General features: G+C 43.7%; 1 protein-coding gene across 4 annotated transcripts in view; it reads right to left on the reverse strand.

The window, feature by feature from the left end:
• Nucleotides 1-1,322: 1,322 nt before the first annotated feature.
• Nucleotides 1,323-21,499, reverse strand: part of TMED8 (transmembrane p24 trafficking protein family member 8) — a 69,209-nt gene continuing 49,032 nt past the window's right edge. For 2 of the 4 annotated variants that reach the window (XM_019807094.2, XM_034642955.1), the window contains 5 exons: nt 17,937-18,018; nt 13,263-13,392; nt 11,588-11,714; nt 10,849-11,154; nt 1,323-8,638 (listed from right to left, as the gene is read on the reverse strand). In XM_019807094.2, coding sequence (XP_019662653.2) covers nt 8,421-8,638; nt 10,849-11,154; nt 11,588-11,714; nt 13,263-13,392; nt 17,937-18,018 — 863 coding nt within the window. In that variant the 3' untranslated portion in view covers nt 1,323-8,420. Of the gene's footprint in view, nt 8,639-10,848; nt 11,155-11,587; nt 11,715-13,262; nt 13,395-17,936; nt 18,019-21,499 lie in introns of those variants that run through there. The other 2 variants (XM_034642957.1, XM_034642956.1) reach the window with 2 other exon arrangements.

Here is a 21,499-nt window from a genome sequence, read left to right on the forward strand (position 1 = left end):
AATGTTCCATGATTCATTAGTTGTGTATAACACCCAGTGCACCATGCAATACGTGCCCTCCTTACTACCCATCACCGGTCTATCCCATTCCCCCACCCCCCTCCCCTCTGAAGCCCTCAGTTTGTTTCCCAGAGTCCATAGTCTGTCATTTTATTTATTAATTTTATTTTTTTTTATTTCAGAGAGAGAGAATAGGGAGAGGGGCAGAGGGAAAGGGAGAGGCAGAGAATCTCAAGCAGCCTCTGGGCCCAGCATGGAGCTCAAAGCAGGACTCAATCTCACAACCCTGAGATCATGACCTGAGTCAAAATCAAGAGTCAGACGCTTAACCGACTGAGCCACCCAGGCGCCCCTGACAGGGGTGCCTTTAAAAGTTAAAAAGTAACCTTCAACATGGGGCACTTGGCGGGCTCAGTCAGTGGAGCATGCAACTCTTGATCTTGCGGTTGTGCGTTCAAGCCCCATGTTGGGTGTAGAGAGTACGTAAAACTAAAATCTTTAAAAATGAATAAATAAAATAACCTTCAATGTGTTATGTGTTAGCGGTGACATATTACATGCAGCATACCCAAACATAACTCATTAAAGACCCTTAGATCCATGTAGTCCGCCCGGGCTTTTTACTGGTTGTGCTGTAGTTTGGTGGACGGATTATATTCATTTAACTCACAATTATTTCCAATCTCTTCCTCCTTTATACTATGTTGCAAAGGAAAGCAGAGAAAGATCTAATAGGCTTTTCATAGAACCACACATATCACTGAAGAAAAGCTTTCAGTGGTACCCTTCCTGCTCAGATTAAGTCTTTGTCATTTTGTAATAAACGCCAGAGACGTGCACAGGCAGCATTTTTAAGAGATGTCTAAGACATCTTAGGATGTCATTTTTGAAATGAAAATAGACTGAATTAATATCACCCAGACTGTGTTCATGATTACCCTGGTGTCCAACGTACCAGTTCCAAATTTGAACACAGGAAATTCATTGGAAAATGAACATCACTGGAAACCACCAGATACTGATTAAACTCTATAATGTTCTATTTAGTGATCATCGCTCTAAACCCACTTTTTCTGCCCTTGGGCCAAACCCAGTTCCCATTTTGTAATACTCTGCCATGAATTTAAACACAGTTGAAAGATCTGTCATTAATCTCATTCTCAATTTTTTTCTTAATTTTTGATTTTTCTTAAATTTTTATAATCAATAGATTACAGAATAATTTATATAGGTTTATAGAATACCTTTTGTCTAGGAGGAATGCAGAGATGAATTAAAAAATATAAAATGTAAATCAGGTTCATTAAGATAGGACTCAAACGTTTCAGGTGCATAGTGAAAAAGTTTATTTAGGACAGATTTCAAAACTTGGAAGAGAAGACAAAGAAATGCACAAAAGCAACACAAAACTGTTACATAATATTAAAAACACAAGAACTGAGCTATTTAAAGACCCATAGCTCAGGAATCATCTGTGTATCACAGCAACACATTCAGTGCCACAGGGTGGTAAGAGAAGGTATTTTAAAGGAAAACCCACTCAGCAGGACAAAACGATTGAATGACAATTTGGTACAGAGCTCTTAGAAATCACAGGAAATGTTGACAGCATTTCTCTGGGGATACGTAAAACAAGATGACTGCAATAAATGACTTGTTGGGCTATTTTTGTACTTTAAAGAAAAGACGGCGACACTGTTTCCCTTCCGGACCCCTTTCTGTAACATCAGTGCCAACGCATGGTAGAGAACAGTAAGGAAAGAATGCCTTTGTGGTTGCCAATTGCTTAAATATTGCCAAGAAAGCATACTCATCTTTGAATCAACCAACAGATCTCAGTGCATGGCACCAAACCAGGCCTTTCAGAAATACAAGCTAAATGGCATGAAGTAGTTTGGGAAGTCTGCAAGCACCTCCCTCTCTTCCAAGTATCCTTACCCAAAGTCTGGCTTTCTCATAATCCATCACTTCGATTACAAAGCAAATTTCTCCTGAGAATTTCAAAATGCTTCCCATCACTAAGGGCAAATGGGTACGCCAGAGTCATGGGTTACAGGATGGCTTTCTCTAGACTTTACTTGCTCTTGAACATGGCTAAATGGAAATAATTCAGCTTGATTAAATAAAAACAACTTCACTTATGGAACAAAAATCTCAGAAACGGATGTCAGTAGAGTTTTTAATATAGAATTTCTTAGTAAAATGTACTAATTAGGACATGAGAGAAGGAATTAAGATAATGTTTTCCAGACGATTCTTGGCCTGAACCTAAAAATCAACAACAACAACAACAACAAGGAACGTTTTCGACGGAGAGATATCAAACCTGAGTGAAGAAGTGAGTTCAGGAAGAGAACTCCTAAAGCTGACTGTTAGCTAAGGGCTCTTCTGGAACCCTATATGCTAGAATATTCCAAACCTAAACTCCAGACTTGTTCATGACCTTATATAGCAACTTTTAGTAAATGCACTTTGTCCCCTGGAAATCATTTCACATATATTATTTGACCCTTAAATAAGTACTTAAAGGGACAGAAAATTATGGAATTTAATAAAGAAGCCTATATATCTAGATTTCTGAGACACCTTCTCCTCAAGTCTCAGGGTAAAGAAGAGCCATGAAATTAACTCTGGTCCACATGCCTGGGGCCTAAAAGAAATCAAAGTACATATAACGGCAATCAGATCATGAGTTCAAACCAGTGACCAGGACCACAAATAATTTCAAAGCCAGCATCTTACTTTTGGACTTAGTTTTTGAGGGAATGACTATTTGTAAATGAACTCCATCCCAAGGCTCTGGGCAACTGGGTTTTCTTAGCTTAATGACAATAGATTCAAACAGCAGGGGCTTTGTGTGCCATTCGTGGCTCAGGCAGGGGCAATGCAACACTTCAGAGGGAGCGGTGATTTCTGAAATCTGGCCACACGACACTTAGCAAAGTTTCTCTCACCCTTTGGGTCCCAAATCCTGCCCTAACCTCAGAATCTAAATAACTCAGTAGATATCAAAGGAGTGCTCACAGGTGCTGGATGGGTTAGACAGAGCAAAGGGGTGACACTGACCATGACCAGGTACCCACTGAGCCAAAGCAGTGTTTTTCTGGGTGCCTCCCCCTTCTCCAGGAAAGCAGCCACCGAGAACCAACTCCCAGGCGGTTCTTCGGCTGAGAACACTGAGGAGCCGCAAACTCACATTACAATTGCCTTTATAGCCAGTGACAGACAGTAGTTCCCATGGATGGAAGGCTTGCTCTATTTATTACTCAACTCAAATAATTTGTTGTCTTCATCAGTATCTCACTGACACATCCTCCTTCATTCACTTGGTGAGGTTCACAAGAGTTCCCACTGATGACTGAACAGTCCCCACAAATCACCCAGCTATCCCAATATGGGACTGTAAGTCACAATCCCTCCCCCGTCCTACCTCTAACCGAAGCTGACTGCCTTATCTTCTCATCAAACACTGTTATTCAATTCTGGTTAATCAGGTAACCAGAGGCCTTAGATACCATTCTGCCAATGCTAAACAATAGGGTAAATAATCAAGACATCAGAGAGAAATGGAGGGAGCCTAAGCTCCCTCTTTATCTCTCAGTTATATGGAAATAAGGGCCCAGGGACAGGATTCTGTGTGAAGACTGGGTATTTGGCCATGAAGATACTCATCACAGACAGCGTTGCTGGAAAGCACCCAGCTTGTGATTGGTTTTAGACACCCATTCCCTATTACTTCCCAAAGAATCATGCATCAGGGCTCCCTGAGCACAATCCAACATACAATGAATACAATGACTTGCTCTCTAAAGAACATAAATCCCTGAATGTGCTACCGCTCACAACAAAAGAAATGAAATGACCTTCCTTCCAACTCACCTTCCAACTCTTTTCAACCACTGAGATTCTATAGTGACGGTGCTTTTCCCTTTTCCAGCCAATTCAGGTTTCCAGGAGTTCTACATTTTTAGCCAGGTGGAAAGAGACTGAAGACCTTTAACTAGTGGACCTTTCAGGCCCAGGAGAAATTCTAAATGGAAGCTCTTAAAAGGGAGAACAAACTAGTCCATTTACGGCTGTGTGTATGACCATCCCACAAAGATTACAGAAGATGGTGAGTCCTAACCCTTACAGGGAGGTCAGCCTAGAGGGGCACAGCTTGTGGCTTGAGGCCCTTCTGTGATTTGGTCAAAATTAACCAATTTCATCCCTTTCTTGGCCACAGTCAAAACCAACTGGGGCTGCAGGGCCACAGCTGCCACCCCCTCCCAGCCTCGTGCTAGTCTCACCACCCTTTGCACGGCACTAGACTCTAAGACCCAGAGAACAGGGAGGTGAAATGCAGCCTTGGGTCAGGGGATTACACTTAGTAGAGGAGACCTACTCACAAAAGATTCCTAAAGTCGATTCCGTTAGAAAAGACAGCAAAGGGGGTTGGTGTTTCTCCAACAAGCACAATGAGAACCAGTAAGGCTTCTGGCTTAAAGAACAATTCCAACTAATGACATACAGACAAAGAACTAAACAAAATTGGGATATGAGCAAAATTTCAGAATACATTTGACAGTTTATCTCTCTTCCCCTCATTTTCTTGTTTTTTTTTTTTTCTTACTATCAATTTTAAAAAGCAGTCCTCAAGCCTCACAGAACTATTTCATTCCTGCCCTCCCTCACCCTCCACTAAAACAACAGTCCTTTACGTAAAACAGTAGGGTCACTCAACTCCATACCTTAGAATTATATACCTCGGGGTTAAAAGGCAGCTTTTTGCAGAAAAATGGTCTTAAAAAATCAATATAAAGATACACTTTAGGATTTGGGTTTCACCCAATTCTTTCAAAGAGGAACTGGGTCGGGCTCATCAAAAACATCTAAACTCAGATATTTTCTGTAACTGGTTTTACAATAATATCTAATCCCATTGGTTAATAAAAGACAGAGAACTTTCAGATTTAACTCTTTCATATACACATAAAAAGGGGCAATATGTACTTTTAAAAAGTCTGAGCTTTCCTAAGTAATATTTTTTAAAGTGCATGAATTATTAAAAAAAAGCAGCAGAAGCAGAATGGCCTTATTTCAAGTTGTTACCTACCTCCACCACAAAGCTAGTCATTGTCTGATAGAGTTTTAAGTTCACAGGCCTGAGGACCTGTGGTAAAGCAACAGATTAAAGTCCTTCTAGAGTAGCCTCATGGCTCCCCTCCCTCCAGGGTGCCAGTTTGAGAAGAAAAGAGTGAAGCTCTGGCCTGAGGGAAGGGGAAATACAGCAGGAGTTTTTGAAAGATGGAGATCAAGAAACTTTTTTTTTTTTAAATGTGGGAGGACCACCTTCCAAGTAACTCAGGCTGAACGTAACAAATCTGCTAAAAAATCAGGGGTCCTCTGACACAGGAGAGCTGACATCTGTGCAGGGAACACACTTTAACTGGACACTTGTCAAAAGGAACAGAATGGGAGAACCGTTTTTGTTTTAATGAATTAGCAGCTTATAATTTTAAAGCCTATGTGGTGGGTATAGCTAAGGGTGTTTACTATCTACTTCTTTTAAGTTCTCTGTTTGCTGAACATTTTTCGTGATGAAATGTTAGAACAAATTAACACTTTAAATAGGTCTTCCTTTCTAAAAGCCCCAACAGTGTGGCAAAGCTAAACAAACGGAAGAAACTGAAGAAGCCAGCCGCTCTGTGTAGAGAATTTCAATCTCTCCCCCACTACAAAGCGCTCTCTTCGGACTGTCGGTTAGTATTTATTTGTGCTCTGGAGAACAGGGTGAGACAGATGACTTTGATTTCATTGTTTGGTTCGATAAACTTGGGCAGGGAGAGATTAAGGAAAGGACTACCACTGAGGATTTGCTGGGCTGCGAAATTCTCACTAATTACATGTGCTTCCACAAGTAATATTTGGTCCCTAAAGTTTGATGATTTCAGAAATTTAATAGAAGAGGGAATGAATCAGATAGTGACAATATCTTCTTGTAGCCATTTTGTGCGAATGGGACAAAGACACGCCAGTGCAGGATGAAATGTAACCATGTCCAGGACTTCAAAAGTGCCCAGACAATAAGAGGCACACAGAGGTGATGGGAACAGGCCCCTCCGGCTTCCCCGGTGCACCAGAACTAGGATGCCAAAGAAAATAAGTACCGAGCATCTCATGGCAAAAATAAACAGAGAGTGTTGTCCCGGGGTGCTTGCTCTGGCCTGACAGCTCAAAGCCATAAGTTAATAATAAACAGGAACAATAAGCAAGGCTGGAGCTGACTGGAGAACAGCTCAGTAGAAACTTCTTTTATAAGGATTATCCTCACTTAGCTAAGGCGTGACTCAACTTCTGCGCTGAAAGAGTGCTCCCTCGGCTTATCTGATGATGACATGACGCACAGCGAGTCTGCTTTTCGTGGCTCAAACAGTCACTAGAATAATTTCTAATTTCTGACAAGGTAGATGCATTTTGGCCAGTGTCCTCTACAAAATGCACTGAAATAGAAGATAAGGGAGGTAAGATGCCGCTCAGTCCACAACATCCTATCCTACTTGAGGCTTTGCTCCCAGGAGGACACAAGTACAGGCTGTCTGGCCCTTTGTTCCAGGACACAGATGCGACTACAGAACTATGGTGAGGGGCCCTGGTCTTCGAGTTCCTGCCCCCCTAGCAGGGGGAGGCTTGGCGCAAGACACCTGCAGGAAGGAATGGGCCAAAGGAACCGTCATGAAGAAGATGACCCCTCAGAGTAGGACTCTGAAATCCCAGAATCAGACGATGTCCTGATTGGCAAGTCAATTCCTCTGTACTCCATCCTGGGCTATTGGGCCGGATCCCTCACAACCTAGAATTCATCACAGGGGGTGCCAGGGTAAGATGGTATCATCCATCTCAGAAGGGCAGATTCCTCCCAAAGCATCCCAGGACTGACCTGCAGGAAGGGAACATTGTCACTTCCTAACATTTCCTAAAATCGTCATCTGACTCCACAGAAGAGGGGGCCTCAATGGCTCAGAGCAGAACGAAGCCTTCTAAGAAACAGACAGAACTGTCTCAAAGGCAAAATGAAATGTGCTACAAAAATAAATAAAGTAATAAATAAATCGAATTATTCCTCAAAATTCTAAGGCAGTAACAGACTCGACACAAGGAATAAGAAACAAGGAGGCACAGACGAGCACAGTGGTGTCTTCTGTGCCCGAGGCCCTGCGCTGCTGCTCCGGGGCGCCCACTGATTCCAGCCCCCCAACCCCCACCCCCAGCACTCCAGGCCTCGGGGCTAATGCAGGGGGCAAGGCAGTCACAGGCGGGGGGATGATGCAAGCTTTGGCCTGGTAAAGAACAGCTCCCATCAGCAGTAACAGCGAAGCTTCATTACCTTTTCTAAGAGGCTTTGAACTCCGAAAGCTTTAAGCCTTCAATGCAAGAAACCCAAATCCAGAAACTGGAAACCCGATGGGTTCTGAAGCAAAATTTCTAAATAACATCCCTACCCTAAAGATTAAAAAAGAATGGTGGGGAATCGGGAGTGTTGTATTTTTTTAACTTTCTCTCTCAGATTATACCCTTCTTCTTTGATTATACAAGAAAAGTAATGCAGTAACACTTGACTTTCAAAGGTGTGGATTCTGAGATCAATCCAATACCTACTTCCCACCCTTTCCCCCCCAACCCAGCACCCTGGCTACCGACCGCGACCTCTTGAACCAGGAAGTGAGGGAGACGGTTACCCCCCCCAGATGTTAGACTACGTGATCACCACTTTAAACGGCATGGACGGTCTTGCTCTAAGGGCACGGACACAGACGTGGGGAAAGGCAAGAGGAGGGCAAGAGGCAGAGCCGCAAAATCGGGACCACGGACACCCCTCCAAAGGCAGTGAGGGCTCCCGGCCTGTGCTACAGACCACGAAGAACCAGCAGGCGGGAATATGGCAGTGGTGAGAGGCTGGACGGAGCTCTCTCCAGCCAAGAGGCTGGGCTCCTTCACGGACAATGTGCTTTTCATCCTCCAGAACTTTCAAAAAGTGGAGAGTGGGTGCCACTGAACACATTTGCAACAAAGGCTCCGGGAGAGGAGAGAGCAGCAACTGGAACGCCTTGGACCCAAACAGACCTGATTGTAAACGATAACACCCAACCTCCCTTTAGGCTTTTGCCCAACGGGGTCCTTCACAGAGGGAGTTTTGCTGGAGTCTGAAGCAAGAGGAGCGTGAGTCAGGGACCACAGAACAGGAGCACTACACCACCACCTGCGGAAGCCAGGAAGGGGGAAAAGCTACGTGGGGTCAACAGTCAGGCATGCCAGGCAGGACACGAGGGTCGGGAGCCTCACGCTCAACTTTGAGCTCCTGCCTACCCAGAACAAGAGGCGCCGGCTGGCAGCCTGCTCCGGCCAGCGGACGCCCGCCCGCCTCCTGTGCCAGCGGGCCTTCAGCTCGTGTAGTAGATGTGGAAGTACAGAGTCTTGTTGCGGAGCAGGGAGTAGGAGTTGTCAAACTTGAGCAGGTAGATGCCCTCGCCGGGGTAGTCGTGGCTGCCGGCCTGCACGTCTCGGTGGCTGTCCCGCCGGTACACAGGCATGACCTCCCCATAGCGACCTCGAAGGGAGCTCCTGGAGCCTCTCTCCACATCGCCAACGGGGACAGGGTCTGTGTGAGCAAAATGGCACGGTGTTTGGGTGTGACTTCAGAGACAGAGTAAGTCCGATCTCAAGGTAAAAGAATGGACCAGGTGACTTAGGGGCTTTTAGCCAGGGAGATGCTCTTGCCCTCCTACAGGACTTGGAAATGTCTGCTGGCCTTCTGACCATCACAGCAACTAGTGATGATACTGGCATTCGGTGCCCAAGTGTCCAGGAGCACTTAACATCAGCAAAGAAGCGTTCCATCCCAAATGCCAGTGATGTCTCCACTGAGAAACAATGCTTTAGCCTTATAGAGCCTATCTAGCTCCAGAAGCATCTGGACATTTCTAAGGGGAGAAAAGATACTTATTTTATTATTATTTTTTTAGATTTGTTTTACATTTATTTATTTGAAAGAGAGAGAAAGCAGAGAGAGAGAGCACACACAAGTGGGGTGGGGGGGAGGGGAAGAAGCAGACTCCCTGCTGAGCAAGAAGCCTGATGCGGGGCTCAATCCCAGGACCCCAGGATCACAGCCTGAGCTGAAGGCAGACGCTTAACCAACTAAGCCACCCAGGTGCCCCTATTTTATTTTGTAAAGATTTTATTTATTTTTTTATTTTAGAGAGAGAGGAGAGAGTGTAAGCAGCAGGGAGGAGCAGAGGGGGAGGGAGAGGGAGGGAAAAAATCCCAAGCAGACTCCCCGCTGAGTGTGGAGCCCGACACAGGGCTCAATCTCGGTACCCTGAAATCATGACCTGAGCAGAGATCATGACCTGAGTTGAAATCAAGAGTCCGGGGGCACCTGGGTGGCACAGCAGTTAAGCGTCTGCCTTCCGCTCAGGGCGTGATCCCGGCATTATGGGATCGAGCCCCACATCAGGCTCCTCTGCTATGAGCCTGCTTCTTCCTCTCCCACTCCCCCTGCCTGTGTTCCCTCTCTCGCTGGCTGTCTCTATCTCTGTCAAATAAATAAATAAAATTTAAAAAAAAAAAAAAGAAAGAAATCAGGGTCCGATGCTTAACCAATTAAGCCACCCAGAAGCCCCAAGAAAAGATATTTAGAAGGAAAGATTCTGACATCTTTTCATTCAGCAGGAAAAAGAAACAGCTAAGAGAGGTAGGAAATACAAACACACTGTACAGAATGACCTAGAACTTCTACTTGGCCACCTGCAAAATAGCAAATTAAGACATGAGGTTCTCCTGCCTAAATACCTAAAGATTTCCCTGCAGACTTGCTCTTCCACGAAGAAGCAAGGGACTGATTTTAAGATTATATAGAAAAATCAAGATGCTTGGAACCTACTTACAACCTACTCTTAATATTACAAAACAAAAAAAAACAAAAAACAAAAAAAGCCTCAGGGTCATCCTAAGGAGGCACTGCAAATAACTGGAATGGAGCACAGAAAGCACTTTGAAAACTGCTCTGGGCATGTGCTGTGCTCCAGGCATATTTTGCAATATATACAAATATTAAATCATTATATTGTACACATCAAACTAACATAATACAAAATTTTTTTAATTAAAAAAATACTGGGGGTGCCTCAGGGGCTCAGTTGGTTGAGTGTCTGCCTTCAGCTTAGGTCACGATCTTGGGGTCCTAGGATCAAACCCTGTGTCGGGGCTCCCTGCTCAATGGGAAGCCTGCTTCTCCCTCTCCCTCTGCCCATCCCCCTGCTCACACTCTCTCTCTCTCTCTCTCTCAAATAGGTAAATAAAATCTTAAAAAAAAAAAAGCTTTAAAAAGAAAACTGCTCTGGGCATGAAGAAAGAAGTAAACAGCAGTCAGCCAACTGACAGTTTGGAGGCGAGCACAGTTAGCAAACTGTAATCACCCGGTTTGGTTCCAGACTAAAAATGGTAAATATCCCAAACTATGAGAGAATATAAAATAATCTCAGGTTTACACATGATCTATATATGGCAGCAATGACCCACCCCTTTCCTGCCCACCCCATCCCTGTCCCCAAGGAGATGTTGGGAACATAGCTAGGAACTGATTAAAAAGCAAAAGAAGCTTTCCACCAAGGCACCAATACCATCCCCACCAGAATGTCTGAGGGTCTGACTTTGGCCTACATCACTCAGTTTAGCTTATGATGCTGAAAGAGATCCCTCATTTGCATTCTAAGGAAGAGAAGGACTGGTATAACATAGGAAATGGTCACTAGAAATTGGGTTGAGCCAGAAAAAGCCAACAGCAAATTACATTAAAATTAAATTTACCTTCCATCTCTTCCTCCTCTTCCTCGTCTTCATCCTCATCCTCACTGGAATCACTGACCTGCACAGTTATGTCAGTGCTGGTTACAGGGGTCCAGTCAAAATAAACTCCAAAGCCAATGTCATAGTCATCGGTCGCAAACTCCCAGCAAACACGCTTCCCCTCTGGATGGGTAGGTACCCGGATGGTCACCACTTCACCCCGCTTCACCACCAGACGGCTGTTCTTCTCTTTGCCCAGCTTGCTTTTGAATTCCTTCATCTTGGCAAAGGTCCAGATGCATGGAGGAGCCATCAGAGGTGGGGACACTGAAAAGACAGGCAGCTCACTACTGAGAAACTAAGAGGAAATGCAAAGACACATGGCATTTGGTTTAGGGAGGGTGCCGTGGTCAAAGCCCTTCCTTCTACTTCCTGGCTTCTTTGACTGCCTTTCACAAGTCACCTTCTCATTTTCCTTCCATCAGTCTGCTTGCCTTTTTTTTTTTTTTTTTAAAGATTTTACTTATTTATTTGAGAGAGAGAGAGAACACAAGCATGGGGCAGAGGGAAGGGGGAGAAGGAGAAGCAGGCTCCCCGCTGAGCAGGGAACCAGATGCGGGGCTCGATCCTAGGACCCCAGGATCATGACCTGAGCCGAAGGCAGATGCCCAACCGAGCCACCCAGGTGCCCCCTGCCTGGCTTTCTTTAAGCACCCACTGGGAACAAAGAAATCACCTTCCATACCCCCAGAGGTCTCACCTTTCCTGTGATCCCCCAGGAGATCTGCAGATTCCAAATCAGCGGAAAGGATATCTATAGCTCCTGTGTGCTCAGACTGGATCATAACGATATCCCCAGACCGTTGTGGAACTTGGTACTTGGCCATCTGCACAAAGGAACTCTGATTAGAGCACTTCCTAGAGGGGCAGATTCCAATCAGTCTCCTTCCCAAAGGTGCTACCCTCTCCCCCATGGCCTCCACCTTCCCAGCTCAAAGCCTGCAGCTATGTTCCCTCCTCCCTTTGCAACTCTCCCCAGGGAACCTTTATAAAATCTGTCCGTGAACATCCTCCATGCTCACCACTTACTTCTGCACCCACAGTGTCTCTGTGCCGGGCCTTGGTCTGGCCTCAGCCTGCATAGCCCCTCCCGGTGGCCCCTCTCATGGCAGCCCTTGGAGGCGGAGTTTAGCCCGACTCCCACTCTGCTCCTGCTACAATTCCCACTCCTGGTTACCTCCAGAGCCCTGTCAATCGAGTCACCAAAGCACTGCAGAGAGAGGATCTGGCTTATATTCTCTCTCTGTCTCTGGCTCATCCATCACACACCTGGGATGTCCCATTCCACCAGCTGTCACATCCACTAACAGTGTCCTATACATAATCGCCATTTCACCTGTTTCAGTGTATTTAAACAGTACATTTGCTGCCAGACATCTAACCTACATGGAGAGTACAAGCGTCACTTGAAACTCAAAGCCCTCGCTAGCCCATGGCAGGAGGCTTCAACCTCTCTCTTGTGGGCTTCACGTCAGACCACTCGGATCAGGGTTCCTGTTTCTTGCTTGGATGCCCTAATTTCCTGCTCCTTCTCCAAGCAGTCAGCGGGCAACTCAAGACATGCACACACACCGCCCACGCTGTCCAGTTAGGAGCTCAGATTCATATTTGCGAGAAAAAAATTTTGAATTACTCCCAGACTATATTCTCATAATATCTCTTTCTGGAGAATAAGTCCTACAGTTCTTTACCTGCATTGCTTAATGAGCTAAATGAGACTTTGGCTAATCTGCTTAAGTGAGTCTTTCCTTTTCCAGAAGGCTAAACAAAGGATTTAGTTTCCAACATATTAGCAGCACAGCATTAGTAAAGTCACTGATAGGTCTTGGCTTCAGTTTCCTCATCTGTAAAAGGGGAACATGATGGTACCTGTCTCACAGGTTGGCTCTCAGGAGTAAATAAACTATTGTGGATAAAAATGCTTTGTAAACTATAAAGCATTATGCAAATGTAATTACAATGTTTGGCACTGTCTTTATTGACACTAATACCATCTGTTATTATAATAGATGTGCTAATAATGATACACAAACCCATCCCTCCGTGGCAGGGAGACCACTGCTACCTATACAACTTCTAAGGAAACCTCATCATAAATACTGAGTACATGTACCCGAAGAAAACTGAAGCTAAAACACAATCCCATGGATCAAGGCTCCTCACATCCAGAGGATTTTAGACAACACGCGAGCATTCATTCCCACATTTCATTTTTTTTGAATAGCTGCTAGTTCACTGATGGGCCCTAAGGGTGATACCTGGGACCATTCTCCAAATAACTAAAACCAAGATGCCCCAATGCTTTAAGTGCCAACCCACCCACGTGCATCTAAATTCTGGTGCCACGAAAGAGACGGTGACAGTGTCCTCCCTACCTTGTTGAGGACCGGGGCCTGGTCTGCAGGCAGCACTTCCTGTCCCACCAAGGCTTGTGCCTCCGAGGCAGCAGCTGTCTTCCTTCGATCTTCTGGGGCATTCTCACTCATGGGAGATACCATCTGTGGCCTCTCAGAGGAAAAGAGCAGGTCAATTCAAGGACTCTTTTAAAAGGCATGATAGTCTTAGAGAAGCTTAGGAATAAAATACCCCTCAAGGGACACCTCCCAACCTCTGCTTTCCTCTGGCATTTAGGTCTACTGTCCCTTAGGCCTCGCCTCAGCCGGAAGTTAACCACCCCAACAGAGGGAGTGCACACGGATTCTGGAGGCAGTCCCCCTCTGGTCATCCCAGGAGCAGCCTCTCGGTGTCTCCACTTCCTACCATCCTCCACCTCATACCCAGTTCACCGGGTAATAAAAGATGGTCAACACTTTCTTTGCTTTTTTAAACACACTAATCTGTTATCCTAATGACTTAAAATGCAAGCATTTGAATAGTTACTTTCAAGGAAGCAAGGGAATCATTTCTGCTCTCCTCCCTTTCCCCTGGCTTCTGGAGCCCAGAAAAGAGAGTGAGGGGCCAGGGCAGTAGCACCATACCCCAGGCCTCTTGGAAATCTGTTGCCAACAAGAGGTGGCATGGATTCTTTAGAGTAGCAGTTAATGGTGCAGGGACCACTGGGGCTCTGAAGACTCTTTAATAATGATTCTAAAATATGATCGCCTTTTTTTCGTTTTCATCTTCTCAAGACTATACATTAGAGTTTTCCAGTACATGACCTGTGATCTCACAACAGAATGAACACAGAAGCAGATGTAAGAATCTGACTGCTTTGTGCAGCCAGACATGAAAGAGTTACAACATCTCTCTTCTCACTAAATTATTTCTGCTTTGGAAAATAGTTGTTTTCCCTTAAAAATATATTATTTACATTAACATGCCATGAGTTTGTTATTTTCATTTTTAGATTAATCAACAACTATTTTTTAATTTTTTAGTTTTAATTTCTAATATAGTAAACAGTGATAGTTACAACCCACAGAAAAAATTCCTTGGGGTCCTCAGTAACTTTGAATTGTGTAAAAGTTTGAGAACCACTGCTTTCAAGCATCGCTTTCCCAGGAATACTGAGTAAATGACAGGAAAACACTACTATAGACAACATGGGGTAACAGAGGACTGATTTGGTGTATATTAGCTTCTTTCTCTTTCTTCTTTTTTTAACATAAACAAGAAAAAAATCACTCAACGAATTACCTCTTTTTCAGACAAAATAAAGCCATCTTTTGGGATATCCAAGTCACTCCAACCACCCTCAGAACAAACGAGAGGCAGTCACTATAAAAATCAGAGGTGTGGCATGCTGTTGATTTTATGGGTTTGCTTGGGTAATCCTGTGTAAAATGTAAATTAGTCTAGGCTGTAAGCCTATTTATTCTCAACCCCAGAAATTACAGTCTGCTTTTGTTTCTTGACACTATTTATCCTGATCTGTCTCCTCTACTAGAAGGTGAGCCTGATGCTGGCAGGGACGGGTCTCACTCCCGGTACGCACAGCATCTACACCAGGTCTGTCACATGGAACTCTCACCCCCTAGAATGACGTCATGTCATCTTGCCCGGTCTGCTGTTGTCGCAGTGGCCTCTTGAACCTCTGAGAATCCTCAAACACCTCAAGCCCTCTCCCACTCGAGGGTTTTGCACCTGCTGTCTCCTCAGCCTAGAATATTCTTCTGCCGGTTCCCTGAGGGCTTCCTTCCTTCAGGCTTCTGCTCAGCTGTCACTTCTGAGGAGGCTCCCAGAGGTGGGCAGGTGAAATGGCTCATCCCATCCTAGCCCCATCAGTCTTTACACCCTTACCCTGTTCACTCGTCTTCACTGCACTCACCACTGCCCGACATATTATGTACCTACCATATTTTGTTGACTGCCAAGACTGTATATTTATTTTCAGATTTTAATATAAACAAAATGGGGGATGTCCTTAAAATTAGTAGTGTCTTACAACTGCCCGGGGCCTGGACTGACACGGAGTCCTTCTCCAGATCTGCATTTGCTCCTGCCAGTACTCACGAGGGCTTCCGAATGAGATGACTTGAAATAAGTTATGTGTGAGGGTTTTGTTTAAATCATACTGGCAGAGTGAATTTAGACCACAACTGGTGACTACAGACTCGTGGTTCATATTCTCAGGCGAGGTATTTTTTCCACCGCTTACACAAGTGCCAAGGTGGAGACATTCAAGTTTCTTTGTAATCCTTCTGTGTGGAGGGACCTTTTGTCTTATCTTTTTACTGAAGGTTTAGGCTTCTGGTGTCCCAGCCCCACAGTGTGGGGTGGGGGGAGGGTGTGTGTGTCTCTTACTAGACTCTCTACCTTGGGCATTCTTCCCTTTCTTGGTAGTTCATAAAATAACAGTACCTCTTACAGTTGACGGCACCTTAAGAGTCCATGAAATATGATGCACACTGGCTTTCTGTCTGCCCTCCCACTAGAATGTAAACTCCATGAACCCAGCAACTTGGACTGCTTGTTCATCTGTGCTATATTCATTGCCTAGAACGCTGCCACGTAAATAGCAAGCAGGCTCTCAAGAAATACATGTTGACTGAATAAACGGGAGATAGCCCCAAAATATTTGTTGAATAAATAAACGAGTAAGTTAGTTTTTCTTTGGGAGCAAAAGAGGAGTCCTGGCATGTGAGACTACCACAGTGAACCTGACCATTAGCCTGACCTTACTGTGTATGCATCTAAAGTCTCTTCTTTGCCTTTGTGCATGCTACTTTGCACGAATATGGTTCTGCTTATTAAAAAACAATTCTAAACAGGACATGCAACAGCCACATTAATTTAATATTCATATTAGCATTTTATGCTCTGAAGAATCAATGAAGGGTATTTTGGAAAAGATAAATTGCAAATCATTTGATGCCAGTGATAAACCATGTCAAGGAAAAACTCCCGCTGTAAGCCTTCTGGTGTGTGCTGACCCAGGGTAGGGAGGGCATCCCAAGGAAGGGGAGAGCCAGGCCAGCCTCACCGGCAAATAGAGAGAATTGTGCCCTTCCAGTTCTAATATATACAAAACATAAACGCTATACTTCAGGCATCATCTGGGCTGGATTTCTTTCTTCACACACTAGATTTTAGAAACCAAGTTTTACCATTAAACCTATTTTTTTCTAAGAACATTGTACATTCTTCACTCAAAAACTTTATTTACTCTTAGGAGGAAAAATCAGTTCTGTGCCAAAGCCATCCCCCAAATATCCTTCAAATCATCATGTACAGAAAAAGGGTGATGGCAGGAAGAGGGAAAGGAGCTCCTCTCCTGGGATTTGATGAGGACAGGAATTGTCTCAAATCATCAAAGCCTTGGGGAGGCTTTGTCTTCTAAAAGGACTGTTATATAAATAACCTAGTAGCTCTAAGCATGGAACTCAAAACCCGTCTAATGTGACTTATGAGAACAAGCTTTAGAGTAGAGCAAACCTAACGCTCCATGAACCTGGAAAATTTTTCAATTCCCTGCTTTTTTTCCCCATCGTAAAAAAAAAAAAACACACACAAAAACCTGTTTCAGCAGGGCTGTTATGAGGATTACATGATATAATACATTTTAACGCCTAGTATAGTACTGAGCAAACAGAAATATTCTATAAAAAGTAACTATTTTATTATTATTATTATTATTGAGAAAAATTCAATAAAGTACGGCTATAGATCACCAACTATATTGTTATTATATTAATCATTATTATCTTCCATCATTTGAATTCTGGGGGAAAAAAGTTTTATTTCACTTATAAAAGTAAGAAGAAAGAACTTCCACTCAAGAAATAATGGATTGGGAGCACCTGGCTGGCTCAGTCAGTAGAGCATGCGACTCTTAATCTCAGTGTCGTGAGTCCAAGTCCCACACTGGGCACAGAATTTACTTTAAAATTTTAAAAAATTTTAAAAAGAAATAACAGATTGTTTAAATATCTTGACATTCCTCTCTACCCCCAGCCATCAACTCTCTGCGAGGCATGGAGACCACACTGGTTCTACTGGACTATATTGTGCCACGAGCAGATCAATTGGACTATAATACCTATTAGCTCCATTATTTCTCCAAAATACAGGTTTTCATTAATTATTCCATAAATGTTTCATGTTTCCCCTTATTCCAGAGCCCAGTACAACTCTTCCCTTTCCGCTATACACTGTGGTATCAATGACAGTAGGTAGATGAAATGCACAGAGCAGGAAATTAACAATCTGAAGGTCATCGTACTGGTTTAATCTAAAAATTAAATTTAAAAAAAAAAACACCTCCCAAAGCGTGTTTGTGTGTATGCACGCGCATCTTATGGGTAAAAACCAAACACACATTCTCTTGAAAGTCCACCTGGGATCCATGTGTAATGTTTTAACATTTCAACCTGGGCTTCAGAAGAAGACAAAGACACTACACTATTTGTTACAGTTTTGTTCTCTGAAAGAAAATTTCATCACCTGAAAGAAATCTGACATTGTCCCTAAACACACCTAAGGGCTGACTAATTAATGACCAAATCATCTATACTCTTCACTCCAACTTGTCTGCCCCCTTAAAGTCGCTGTCCACGCCTTACATCAATTCCTTATCAAACGTCTAGGAGCCAAGCAGTTGCTGTCCGTACCTGTAAGGTGAGGAACGGGGTTCCGGATCAGAGGCAGAAGCCACTACAGAGGTGACTTTGGTGTTTTCTAGATCTTCGTTCTCTAGAAAATCATGGAAAGAAAAATTCAATATTTGAGAGGGAACACAATCATTATTATTTTGTATCTAAAAAAAAAAAATCTGGTAGTTTCAACCATCTTTCTCTTTCCAAAAATAGTCTGGCATCCACTTCTGAGAGGCCCAGTGCATAAGTTATTCAAGTCCTCACATCCAAGTATTCTCAGACCAGCATAATGCACTCATGACAAAAATACATTCCTTTCCAAAACAAGCCCCTACAAAATTCATTCTAATTCAAGAACCACATTTCTCAGGAAGTATATGGTTAAATTAGGCAAAACATAAAAGGCAGAGTGAGACTTAGGATGAAATGTACTGAAATTCAGCATCACATGGTGGAGCGTCACGTCTACGTTCAGTAAGCTCCCATCACTGTAGCTAGAGGAAAGGATTTTTGTAATTTCTTTCACTCGCTCATTCACCAGTGACTTATTGGAGAACTGGTAGGTAGCTTCAAGGAGTATCCAGGTGAAATGCATAGTGAAGGCCATGTTCCCAAGCTCACAACAAGCCTTTGGCTGGTATGTTTGCCATTTTGCAGGAAAGCACACTAAGGCACAGAGAGAGGATTCAAACCCAGGAAGTCATGCGCCTAACCTTTACGTGCTACTAAGCTTTATGGTTTATTGATCTAGCCTTCCCTTGAGCACTCAGAAAAGCATAGTGTATTCAGATAGGCCCTGGCTGGACCTCCTCTGGTTAAGATCACAAGAAACTGAAGCCCAAAGTCCATTTCTCTGTACGAAATACAACTTAAGGGGCGCCTGGGTGGCACAGCGGTTAAGCGTCTGCCTTCGGCTCAGGGCGTGATCCCGGCGTTCTGGGATCGAGCCCCACGTCAGGCTCCTCCGCTATGAGCCTGCTTCTTCCTCTCCCTCTCCCCCTGCTTGTGTTCCCTCTCTCGCTGGCTGTCTCTATCTCTGTCGAATAAATAAATAAAATCTTTAAAAAAAAAAAAGAAATACAACTTAAATGAAGTAAACCTCAAATACTGCAAAACGTCAGTTTGGTGGCAACATAAAAGTACAATGATGGGCAAATATTTGTGATCCAACTTAAATCTAGTCTCACTTTTTTATATACGTGGAAAGATTTATTTTTCATCAGCTCACACTCTCATAGGTAGAAAGAAAAACCTTAGAGCTTATGCCACCCAATTTTCCTCTTGTGACGATATAGAAAATACATACATCAGTCTCTGCCCCCAGTTCCTGGCACAGAACTCTAAAAATCCTGATGATTTCCTAATGAAAAAAACACTATGAGCATGTTTTGTTCTAATGCTTGGTCTTTGACTCTGGTTCCTGACACAGAGCTCCTAAATCCCTTGGACATTCTTTGGTGACAGAAGTGATAGAAGTGTCCTTTGTTCCAAAGAGGTGATTCTGGGTGGGCTCCTGGATGGGGGCTGCTTACCAGAAAGACCAAGCCACGATCAGAGGCTTGGAATTGTCAGCCCTACCCCCCATTCTCCAGAGAGGGGAGTGGGGCTGGACATGAAGTTAATGATTGATCACACCAATGTCATAAAACCTCCATAAAAATCCCCAAAGTACAGAGTTTGGAGAGGTTGGTGAACACATCCATATACTGGGAGGGTGACATACCCCAGCTCCAAGGGAACAGAAGCTCCTGCGCTTAGGACCCTCCCAGACCTTGCCCTCTGTGTCTCTTCATCTGACCATTCATCTGTATCCTTTCTCATATCCTTTAATTAACTGGTAAATCCAAGTATTTCCCTGAGTTCTCTGAGTTGCTCTAGGAAATCATCAAATTCAAGGAGGAGGAGGTCATGGGAATCTCCAATTTATAGTCAAGTCAGACAGCAGTTATGGGTAACCTGGGACCTACTGTTTGATATTGGCATCTGAAGTTGGGGTGTGTGTGTGACAGTCTCATGGGACAAAGCCCTTCACCCGTGGGATCTGACACTGTCTCCAGGTAGAGCGTCATAATTCAGTTAAATTGTAGAACACCCAGACACACCGTCACAGAATTGCTTGGCGTGAGGGGAAAAGCCCATCTGCTGTCAGAAGTGCTGTGAATGGGAGTCGTGTGAGAGTAAAGGAGAAACTCAGGAGGACGAAGCTTTCTTCACACCTCCCCACAAAGGAACTGAGTCTCAGATAATTGTCAGATGTTCCCCCAGTCTTTGCTACTTTGTGAAGAGACCCTTTCACCAAGAGATAATGGGAACACAAAGTTCTTCCCTATGTTGACCTGAGTAGATCTCCTTCCTAATAACCTCTCTCTCTTTTTTTTTAAAGATTTTATTTATTTATTTGACAGAGATAGAGACAGCCAGCGAGAGAGGGAACACAAGCAGGGGGAGTGGGAGAGGAAGAAGCAGGCTCATAGCAGAGGAGCCCGATGTGGGGCTCGATCCCACAATGCCGGGATCACGCCCTGAGCCGAAGGCAGACGCTCAACCACTGTGCCACCCAGGCGCCCCAACCTCTCTCTTAAATCCCTCTCCACAATACCCTTTCAAATATTTACAGCCTGCTATCACCTTTCCCGCAAGTTCCTCCTCAGGCTGACCATCTCCAGGTCTCTCCATCATCCGTCAGGTGACCTCTGACTACACTGGCCTCCTTTTGTTGCTCCTCTCTGCTCCATTTGAACTAAGGAGCTAAAATGGACTTTTCCAGATGTGTTCTAATTCATGAAGAGTACACTGAGACTATAAACTCTTAATAAGGACACAATATTTCTTGATCTAATACTCTAACGGAGCACTAGATTTTGTGTTTGTTTTCTTTTTTCTTAAGTTTTTATTTAAATGCTAGTTAGTTAACATACAACGTAATATTAGTTTCAGGTGTACAATACAGTGATTCAACACTTTTGTAACTCACCCAGGGCTCATCACAAGTGTGCTCCTTGATCCCCATCACCTATTTAACTCATCCCCCACCCACCCACCTCCCCTCTGGTAACCATCAGCTTGTTCTCTATAGTTAAGAGTCTGTTTCTTGGTTTGGGCACTAGATTTAACTGCAGACTTATCCTGTTAGCCTAAATAAGACAATCAGGATCTCCAGGGCATATAAAAAGAAACTTACTCCAGGCCCAGTCTCACCTATGCTCTATTTTTGAAACAGATTTTTGGAAAATAATTGACTTTTTAACTTTAATGCAGGACTTTGCATATCTATATTATTTATTTCAAATTAACTTCTTGAAATTACAGTAATGCATGCTTTACTCATTGTAGAATGAATACAGATAAGAAAACATTTTACATTTACCCTTCTAGACTTTAACATACAAATAATCCATTATTCAGTGTAGAAAAATGAGCAAAAAGAAACCAAAAAAAAACAATGTTATCAACAACAATCCCATTAGCCAAAGATAATTTCTGTTAACATTTTGGTGCATATCCTTTCACAAATATATTTATATATTTATAAATATACTTATACATATATGGGGGAGAAAAGAGATGTATATATATGT

This window comes from Ailuropoda melanoleuca, chromosome 14 (genome assembly GCF_002007445.2).
Source record: "Ailuropoda melanoleuca isolate Jingjing chromosome 14, ASM200744v2, whole genome shotgun sequence".
Taxonomy (NCBI): domain Eukaryota; kingdom Metazoa; phylum Chordata; class Mammalia; order Carnivora; family Ursidae; genus Ailuropoda; species Ailuropoda melanoleuca.